The sequence below is a fragment of the Cynoglossus semilaevis genome, chromosome 9 (assembly GCF_000523025.1).
Source record: "Cynoglossus semilaevis isolate Cse_v1.0 chromosome 9, Cse_v1.0, whole genome shotgun sequence".
NCBI lineage: Eukaryota > Metazoa > Chordata > Actinopteri > Pleuronectiformes > Cynoglossidae > Cynoglossus > Cynoglossus semilaevis.
This window is the reverse complement of record NC_024315.1, coordinates 952,952-963,473: the sequence shown is the minus strand read 5'-3', so window position 1 is coordinate 963,473 and position 10,522 is coordinate 952,952. Positions and strand designations below refer to the sequence as shown.

Below are 10,522 nucleotides of genomic sequence, written 5' to 3'. Positions count from 1 at the left end.
TTCTTCAACCTGAGGCGTCGTTTATGAACAGTTTTGCTGCGTTTTCATCAGGTAATTCATCCACTTTACAGCAACTTCCTGCAGGGGGCGTGGGTTTGAGGACAGTTAGCCCAGAGTATTTATTTATTTAGAAGTGTGACGACGTTCATCCAGGTCTCAGTTTCCTGCCGGTTCCTCACCACTCTCTCTCCCGTCTCTTTTTTTCCCCAGGACACCTTGGGTGGTCGGTTCGACGCCTCCCAGGCCCTGGTGGGGGAGCTCTCCCAGTTCAACCTGTGGGACCGGGTGCTGAAACCCGCAGAAGTGGCTGCCCTGGCCGAATGCAGCTCCTCGGCACTCGGGAACATCGCCCCCTGGACCGACCACGATGTAGATGTTTACAGCGGCGCAACCAAGGAGTCCATGGACCCCTGTCACGGTCCACAGAGATCCAGTCCCTCCAGCACAAATCAGTGAGGGGCGATGGAGAGCGTTGGCTCGCGGGTGGTGTTGTTTCGTAGCTCAGTTAAGGAGTTGTCGTAGGATTTTAAAGGCGTACCATATTTGACTTTACAGTATATTTATTTGCTGGCGAACGAGGCCCCTTCACGTGGACTGAAGGACCCGGGTCCTGGACTGGTTTGTGTTCTTGTGTCTCAGGCTGCGTGGGTGGATCAACATCTGACATGAACATGAGAACGAAGGGAGATTCTGGTCAGAAATTCAAGTCTGGCTTCGGTTTTCAGCTGAAACAGGAACAACGTGTGGAAAAACCAGGGCGTGTTGAGCTAAGAGACCTTCAATCATGTTAGCATTTCTATGTGATTCAGTTCAGCCGACTGAGCGTCCATCGACAGCTGACTAACGAGACGGTGTCATGGCAACGCTGCTTCTGAAAAAAAAAAGAAAAAAAGAAATGGATTTTTTTGTTGATTTTGTTGGTAACTGTGAATGAACCTGTCGAGTAAAGTCTCTGTGTGTACTGTACCATGATCTGGTCATACAGTGGTCCTATATATGTACAGTATATTGTGTAGTGTATCTGCTGATGTTGTGCCAGTTTGCGCCCCCTGCTGTAGCCTCAAACACTCCACCACAGCCCCGCAGAGTCGGGTTTCAACAGTTCTGCTCAGAATCCAAATCCAACGACCTCTAAAAAAAAATCGCGTAACAAACAGACTGATGAAATCATCACAAACATAAACGGAAGCAAATGGAAACGTAATGTGATTTCTCGTTGGGTGCAACTCAAACGAGCGTGCATGAAAACAGCCCCGGTCCGTCCAGTAGCTCTGCGGTTCCCGACCTTTTTTGCGCCACTTTAAGGTGTGGCGGATAAAAACAACTGAACAAATGATACGACCGCCATAAAAACTGGTATTTTCAAATCATGATAATAAACGCTAAGCTACGGTGTAGTCAACTTTATTAGCGGCGTCATCGTAACATCGCTCCGCCGTGTTGGTAGCGGACGTAGGTCTGACGTGTGACCGAGTCACAGATATAAATAAAACGGAAACAACGTCAGTTCTGCATTCTTTCTCTGCGGCCTGGTACCAATTGACCCACGGACCAGTGCCGGGCCGCAGCCCATTGACCCACGGACCAGTGCCGGTCCGCAGCCCGGGGGTTGGGCACCACTGCGGTAACTGTAACACACTGGAACGCCGATGTGAATCTGATCCTCGGAAAATGCCGGAAGTCTTTGGAATGAAATAGTTCCGTGATGGCCATCTTGACCACAGCATCAAACTCTTCATCATCAGTAAATTAAAGACTCTTCCTTTAATTAACTTCACTCCGCGGCAGCCGTCAGGCAGCTGTCGACTCAGACGACACAAACAAACAAACAAAAACCAACGAAATTAAAACAGAATTTAAAGTGACGGTGAGTCTTTGATACCACGCCATCAATTCCCGAACCTTCAGATCGTAATCTCCGCAGATGTTGGAAAGTCTGTGCCTCGGTCATTTTCCATTTCCTGCTCTGGGTGCGTCTAATGATTAATGCAGGACTCAAACGGCGAATTGAAAAGACCTCTCTGTGAGTAAGTGAAAGCAATTAAACCTGGAATGAATCACATCATGAAAAGATCATCGCTGAAAAATTGAGAGAACAAAAAAAAAAAAAATTCATCTAAACTGCAGCAGGCATTTATCTTTTGGACACGTCAGTCAAATTTGACCTTTTGAAATGTTGGAACTTTGAACAAAGGCTCCGTCAGCCTGACAGGCCGAGCGAAGGTCATTAACCTGTGTTATATTATAAATTAGTACGCTGGAGTTAGCCTAACCCAGATTCACGGTCTGCCTTCGTTAAAGGTCAACGTGACTTATATGTCAGAGCAACATCCAAAAAAAGTTATGAGAAAAAAAAATAGACCAAACTCTTTAGACTTTTATATTGAATAATGTGGTTTAATGTTTCCTTTGAAGTGGCCTGTGGGTTCAAAAGTAGCAGATAAAGATAAAGTTACGTTTTATAGGGATGTCCGATAATATCGGCTGACCCGAAATTAGCGTAATTATGTAATTGCTGTAATGATCATTATCGGGTTTTCCCTCCGATAATGAAAATCCGAAAAACACAATGTCTGGGTTTCGTTAAATGATATGTGTCCTAAAAATAATTTTGGGGAAAAACGGCTCTACATGAAAGAGAAAGTCACTAGATGGCAGCATTGCAGCTGATTTTATTTATCTATTTTAATAATCTGAGGATTGTATGCAAAATATACAATATCGGCACGTCGGATATCGGCAACAAGTTAATGTCGGACATCCCTAGTTCTGCTGGTTACAGAAGTGTCTTCGTACCAGTGGCAGTACCAGAGGTCTGCGTCAATAGGACGTGATGTCAGTTTTGTAGGTTGCGATCCGTCTCAGAGGTCAGTAGTCGACAAACAACAACACCGCGTCTTGACTTTACTCTAACAGGAAACACATAAACACGGCAAACGACGGCATAAATACAGACAGCCTCTTATTATAGCCCGCGGAATAGTATTCACCCAGAGTTACTACCACAACCAATGGAGCAGTTTCACTTTCACTTTCACTTCGCTAATTTAGCTCCAGATTTTAACAATAGTTTGAAAACAGCTTTGGTACGAGCTGTAAAATGAATTGAATCCAAACCTTTTACCTTCATCCCCGTCTCCTCAGACCATGTGACCTCAGCTCTGGTGTTTTCATTGGATTCATGTTTTTTTTTTTAACGCAACATCAGTTCAAAATGGACATCAATGGAGCAGCGATTTCAATCTGTCCACTGGAAAGGTTTAGGGTTCGATTCACACACACACTGCTCCACTGTTCCTTGTCAACACTGTGCTGTGGAGGTGAACTGTGATTAAAAGAGTTGAGTCTCCTCTGTCAGACAGTCAGCAGTTGGAAAGTGCCTGTCTGGGCTCACAGCCCTGCAAAAATAAGACGAAAAAGAAAAAAAAGAAAATCAACAACAGAATTAAATGTTCAGTGTTTCTCCTCTGTGTCTTCTCTCCTCTCTCTGTCACTTTCCTTCTCTCTTGCTTTCGGTCGTCGACGGCTCTGACGGTGTTTGCACTTGTCCTTATTTGCATCTTCCTGGATGATATTATGACTTTGTGAAATAGGTGGATTAAAAAATAAAATTAAAAAAATAATAATCAAAATAAAGTGGCTATGACAGACAGATGCTCAGAGTCATGTCTGACTGACTCCAGGTCATTTCAGGGAGTGTGGGGGCGGGGACTAAAATACAGCATGTAGAGACGTGTCCTCACTCGCCCTGGTCATCTCACCTACAGTGGAGACATGATTCATCAGAGATGATCATCAACTCACAGGACTGACAGACACTGGAGTGACTCACACGCCTGCTGATCTACCCACACACACACACACACACACACATCTGAGACATCAGATCAACTCTGCTCTGATGTTTAACCTCTCACTGATTCCTTTTGTCTTGGTTTCCCGCCACGTTTTAACCTCTCACTGATTCCTTTTGTCTTTTGTCTTGGTTTCCCGCCACGTAGCCTAGCAACAAAGTTACAGAGCGGTAAACAGAGAGGATTTAAGGGTTAGATAGGATGGATGGATGGATGGATGATGATGATGGATGGATGGATAGATGGATGGATGATGGATGGATGATGAATGGATGATGGATGGATGGATGGATGGATGGATGATGAATGGATGATGGATGGATGGATGGATGGATGGATGGATGGATGGATGGATGGATGATGGATGATGGATGATGGATGGATGGTTTTAATTTTCTAATCAGATGTATCGATGGATGGATGGATGATGGATGATGGATGGATGAATGATGAATGGATGATGGATGGATGGATGGATGGATGGATGAAGGATGGATGATGGATGGATGAAGGATGCATGGTAGATGTAAATACATGAGCAAAAACTAGGGACGTCCGATATTAACTTTTTTTTTTGTCCAAACACTTAATTTCCGATTCCGATATCGACCGTTACCGATATATGTATGTAGCCGTTTGAGTAAACAGTTTGTTGTGTGGAGTAGTGTGTGCTGTGTCACAATGATAACAATTCACTTAAATTAAAAAAATATTTTTTGTGGTCAAGTCGTCCAGGTCAAACCCGGACATCGCATTATGGGGGTTTTTCAAAATTGGACATTCCTGTTTTATAACCTGAATAACTGCTGTAATTCACATAGAAAACAAATGCATCATACGTAGATAATGGACATGATTCCAAGAGTCGGTTCTGACATGACCTGTGATTATTATCCAATCAATCTGTCGGTGAGTGAGTCATCAGTCCGTCGGTCGGTCATCATCAGTCCGTCACTCTGTTTCTTTTCCAGATCATCTGTCCATTGTCACAGCTCGTTTGCAGAGTAAATGTCATTGTCCGCCTCTTCTTCTTCTTCCTCCTCCTCCTCTTCCTCCTTCATCTCCTCTGTCTCCTTTGCTGTTGAATTATACATGCACTTTAATTACTTCTGCCTGAGGCCGGCAGACCCCCACCCACACCCGCGCCCCCACAACCACTCTCTCTCTCTGTAACGTCTTGAATGTATTTTCTCTGACAGTAAATATTTGTTTGTCTTATTTGCATACAGAGTTGGAAACAAAAGGTAAGGGTCAACAGACGTCCTCTTCAACACCTAATGTAAACACGGTATTGATTCTCACTCTTCAGTCCAACCACTTCTTCCACAGTCACACTCTGTTGATCTGCAGTTTACCTTGAACTGTAGTATTTCTGTGTCGCTACATTTGAATGTTAAGAAGATGTTTTTTTGTCATCCAGCTTCTTTTCATTCCTCCTTCCTTTTCAGCAGTCGGCATCTTTTCACGACGCTTTCTGCAAAAACATTTCTGATACTTTTCAGTTCATGATCCAGGTGTTTAATACACCATCGCTGTGTGTGATAATAAACTCTGAATTCCTGACAAAAGAAAACAAACATCAGACTTTCTGTAGTGTCAACTGTTGCCTTGTGTTAAGTTTTGTTGAATTTTTTAATTATTATTTCAACTCTTTGGAACATTTTTTTCCCCCTCAAAACTAAAATAACATTTAAAATGAACAGAATTTCTGGCTTCAGAAAAGGCAACACAGCAACAAAAAAAAAACAACTTTATGTAGAAAAAAAACACTCTTAAAAAAAAAAATTTGATTCACCTCCAGGTGTAATAATCATAATATCTGTTCAAAAAGTCAAATCTAACGTTAAACTAATATGTACGTGTGATACGTCCTTCTAATAAAAGCCAGATTGCAGAGTAAAGAAGATGATGGCGACCACTTGTGGTCCCTGAGCTTCATAAGGAATTACCGACTGAGAATCTTGTTCCCGATCCGAGTCTCAAACGGAGTTATCAAACTGGGTCGAACTCGGCTGCTCGGAGCCACGGGGGAATTTCCAAACATCTGTCAGCGTTAATGAGAAAAGAAGAAAAGACAGTAGAAATAAACTTCTCATCCACAAAGTCCTTCCTCCTCCTGTAGGCAGCACCAGAGACAGAGAAAAGGCAGATCGTCCTGTGAATGTTTTTTTTTTTTTTTTTTTACGTTTCTTCAGGGAGTGATTCAGATCCATCAGAAAGTTATTTTGACGGTGATGGTCGTGGCGGTGGGACCAACTGGTTATATGAGGATAACGACACGGTCCCAGGTCAACAGACACAACCATGACACTGAGAATCTGGGACTATCTCTCTCTCTCTCTCTCTCTCTCTCTCTCTCTGAGGCCCAGACTGACAGTTCTGGGTCAGGATTCCACCTGGGGATTACTCACTGGTGCTTTTAGCTGAATGTGGGGCAAAGAAAGGGAGAGAGAGAGTCATTAAGGAAGGTATTACTTACACTCTGTGAGTGTTTTAGAGGACGACAGGCAGATGGAGAGGCAGCTCCAACAGACAGACTTTCCAGTCGAATGCATACGTATTGGTTGTTGTACATCATTCCTCACATTATATTTGATCTTTTATCAAGAAAAATGCATCTTTTTTTAAAATCTTTTTTTTATTTTTTATACCGTTAAATATTTAATTCTAACTTAATATGTTATGATGTTTATTTACTTGAACATATATGTTAATATTTGTATATGCGTGTGTATGTATATATATATTTATATATAAATATTGGGACATTAGTTCTGTTTGCCAGATTTATTTTAAAATTGTATTCAAACAACTATTTTAATGTAAATATTAGGTATGATACAGATGTCGGAATAATAAAATAAAAATAAATAAATAAATAATGCTGTGGTAAAATATATATATATATACTGTATATACTGTATATCTTTAAAAGTTTAAAGTACAGTTTATGTCAAAGATTTCCGGTCTACGAGGGGCGGGCTGAGTGACAGCCTCTAAACGAATTGCAGCGAAGTAAGGTGATAGTGGGCGTGGCTTCCGAGCACCAAAGTGTGTTGTTTAAAATGTCTCCTTAACAACAGAACCGAGGGGAGAGAAAAAGGAGAGGTTTCCGTTGGACAAACGCCTCGTAAGTAACTCTTACACTTACCGATATAAATATAGACTGTCGACAAAACCCTGCGGCACAGAGTTCGTGAACTTTTATTTTAAAATGAGCTTAAATTGAGATTGAAAACGCCTACCGGTAGCATCAGCTGTTTACCACCGACCAAGCTAGGCTACATGGGCTAGCTGGTCAAACCCGGTAAGTTCTTCGAAGTTTTCAACAAATAAATCCCCAAAAATTCAACGAAAATATAAATTGTGTGGTGATTATCTGAGATTTGCTGTAGAGCTTATTTATTGTCACGAAATCTACTATTTAGATAATGTTGTTGTAGCTAGTTAGCGTGTTGGAGGCTAAGTGCTGCTAGCCGTCCACTGTCTCTGACAACTGTGTAAAACCTTGGTCTCTGTAATAACATGTGGTGGTGAAATACATTAAATAGGAGACTTTTTAACACTGGAGTGGATTGATTTCACCAAGACTCTGCAAATGTTTTGTTTTGTTTTTTTCCAGGGGTCAGAATGGCTGGCACTGGCGAGGGGAAGAAGGAAGAGGACTACAAGAGGCTGCACAGCTTCCCTCTGATCAGGGTGAGGACATACAACTGTGAAAATTTAAGATATTTTCTGTGCATCTCGACCATCTCCAAAATATGAGGAGGTTGAATGTAGGACGTGTAATGTCATTGTTTCTACAATGATTAGTGGAAGATGCTGTAAATGGATTATTCTGTCGTGTGTTGTCAGTGCACCTGACGTGTACATGGGGACAGTGAGGATGATGTCCTACGCTGATTTGTTTGGTAAACACAGATATTTAAGGGTTAAAAGTATTAAACTGTACCTGCAATCACAAATATCACAAAGGGTGTGATGAAATATTGCAAAACTAGTTTGAGAGGATAAACAGATTTTTCAGCATTTTTCACGTAGCAAATGTGAAAAATACAACTCAAGAAAATGTTGTGTGTGTGTGTTCTCAGCACACGGATATGCCTGAGGAGATGAGAGTTGAGACCATGGAGTTGTGTGTTACAGCCTGTGAGAAGTTTGCCACCAACAATGAGGTGAGTGTGACTTTAAAAAGATAAAAGAGATAAAAGAATAGAATCTCTAATGAGTTTTTACTGCCTGCCAGAGTGCAGCCAAGATGATCAAAGAGTCCATGGACAAGAAATTTGGCAGCTCGTGGCACGTGGTGATCGGTGAAGGCTTTGGCTTTGAGGTCACACACGAGGTGAAGAACCTTCTCTACATGTTCTTCGGTGGAAGTCTGGCCGTGTGTGTATGGAAGTGCTCGTAGCACCTCCTCGTTTCCGTCCATCTGTCGTCCCCTGCGCTGCCGCCCTCACTCAGCTACAACTAAACACCAGCCGCCGGTCACATTTATGTTGCAGCAAGTCATTAAATTTAAGTCAATCCTTTAACGCCAACCATTTTGGCAAAAACAAAAAACCCAAACCATTCTTTTAAAGATCTTTCGTCCGTTTAAATGCAAGGAACATACTTGAAAGGGAATGATGTTAACCCAGATTCACTGTTTTGTTTTTATATTTTTCTTTTCGAGTTTTTGGTCTGTGTCGTTCAGAACATCCGTCACCTGTTAAGTTAGTCCATGTACGTCGGTCCAACTTTACTAACAATACAGTCAGCCAGGGTCTCCTAACTCCTTTTTCCTCATTCCTCTTCAGGGAGTGTGTGTGCGCGCGAGTGAGTGTGTGTGTGTGCACGAGTGTAAGGCAGAATTTTTTTATTGTTGTGTGTGCTGGACACACACAGGATTTTTTTGGAGATAACACTACATTGTCACAAACCCTCAGTAATTTTGTGCAACCGTCCATGCAGTGTGTACCGTTCCACGTGTGTCTTCTTTCTCTCTGTTTCTCTCAAGCCTTGCTCGTCTTTTTAATAAACTTGGTAAGGTTTTTTTTAGCTGTACATAGTTTGACGCCACTTGGACAAAAAAAACTTGTTTTTAAATAACGGTGTCATCTTCTTACAACCGAAGGCTCCGTGTCCTCAGAGCCCAGCAAACACTAGGCCTGACTCACCTTTTCTCCCTGTGAAGGTGTTTGTAATAATCCCTGCCAATGAATGATGATGATGATGATGATGATATCATCCTACTGTGTGATATCCGCAATGTGATAGATTCTAGGGCTGTAATGATCCATTGCATCGGATCGTTACATGTGAACTGCTCTGATTGAACAATAAAGTCTGAAATGTGATAAAAAACAGATAAAGAGATAAAAAACAGTGTTGTTGCCCGTGTCCTTCATAAAGTTTTGTAGCAGCCGCAGGACTGCATCCACACTTATTACATTTCAGGCAAAGCATTTTAGGTAGAATTTATCAGAAACAAATGCAATTTTATGCTCTCTCTGTGGGGGGCGGGGGGGGGTAATGGCTGCTGTGGTTATTGGTGTTTCCTGTGAGTGAGGAGTTCACTGGAAAGATTGGAGGATGTAATATAATAACTTCTCTTTTTTCCCCCCCACTCATTTAAAGCAGTTACGGAGTCATTATGTTTGCAGTAGTCAAGTGACACATTTGTTTCACTCGTGTCTCATATTTAAATGTGAGCGTCTGACTGAGAACAGCTGCAGTATTTACAATATGTGTTTTGTAGAAATAAAAATGTTATATATATGTTTTTACATGGCTATTTTTTAAAGATAAAAAATGTAAAGGCAATGATACTTCTAAAAATATTTATACTTCTATAAGTATTTAGGAGGCTCTGAAGTACAATTTATTACGCCATTCAAATAATTCCCATAATTCTCCATCACAAACAGTCGTGTTTTTATTGTGACTATACAAAGTATTGATAAAAAAAAAAGATAAAGAAATGATGGAATCAAAAAAAAATCCCGACCATCTTGCAGTACCAGCGTGGACACCCCTCGGGTCATGAACCCCATGTTGAACAGTTCTGCTAAAGAGGGAAAAAAGAAAGTTAAATGATGAATCTTTTTTTGAACTGATTGTAGAAAACCTGGGTTATTCATGAAAAAATGTTTCCACATTTTTCTCCATAGAATTTAAATTAAACTTTTGGACCCTGAATCAACGCTTAGACTTTTCATAGTGATCGCTTTTTTTTTATTAAATGGCTGAAAACTGTTTTTTTTTTAGTTGTACTAAAAGAATAGAAAAATCATTGAAACATCACGAAGAAAATATTGGAACATTAATAAAAGAAAAAACATGTCACATTCCATAAAATAATCATGAAGTAACGTTCTACAGTTCTGTTCTTGCCTTGGAAGATTTGTCTGAATTCAACCAGAAAAACGTTGTTGAGCCTGAATAGAACGGAATGTGTTTTCTGAAACTGAATCTTTTTTAGATTTAATTTTAAGTTACGGTTCATATTTAATGATCAGACTGTAATGTGACAATATTTGACGAGGCGTTATTGTTTTGAATAGAAAGCTTTGGACACGAGGTGGTTAAACTGGAATTAATTAAAAAGAATTGATGTCACTCTTTTGAACGTGGAATGTGTGCCGACCGCGGCGATGTTCTTGTCAAGGCTCACCGACTTTTTGTCA

The 10,522-nt window shown here is 41.1% G+C and overlaps 2 protein-coding genes across 3 annotated transcripts in view; both read left to right on the top strand.

Annotated features, from left to right (window-relative positions):
* nptxrb (neuronal pentraxin receptor b) overlaps positions 1-966 on the top strand; it is a 13,489-nt gene extending 12,523 nt beyond the window's left edge. For both annotated transcript variants that reach the window (XM_025058410.1, XM_025058409.1), the window contains exon 6: positions 206-966. In XM_025058410.1, coding sequence (XP_024914178.1) covers positions 206-456 — 251 coding nt within the window. In that variant the 3' untranslated portion in view covers positions 457-966. The remainder of the gene's footprint in view (positions 1-205) is intronic.
* A 5,880-nt stretch (positions 967-6,846) lies between these two features.
* On the top strand, positions 6,847-9,220 carry LOC103383215 (dynein light chain 4, axonemal). Its single transcript, XM_008316261.3, has 4 exons — positions 6,847-6,984; positions 7,477-7,553; positions 7,946-8,029; positions 8,101-9,220. Exons 2-4 carry the CDS (start codon positions 7,485-7,487, stop codon positions 8,263-8,265), a joined length of 318 nt encoding a protein of 105 aa, XP_008314483.1. The 5' UTR covers positions 6,847-6,984; positions 7,477-7,484; the 3' UTR covers positions 8,266-9,220.
* Positions 9,221-10,522: the final 1,302 nt, after the last annotated feature.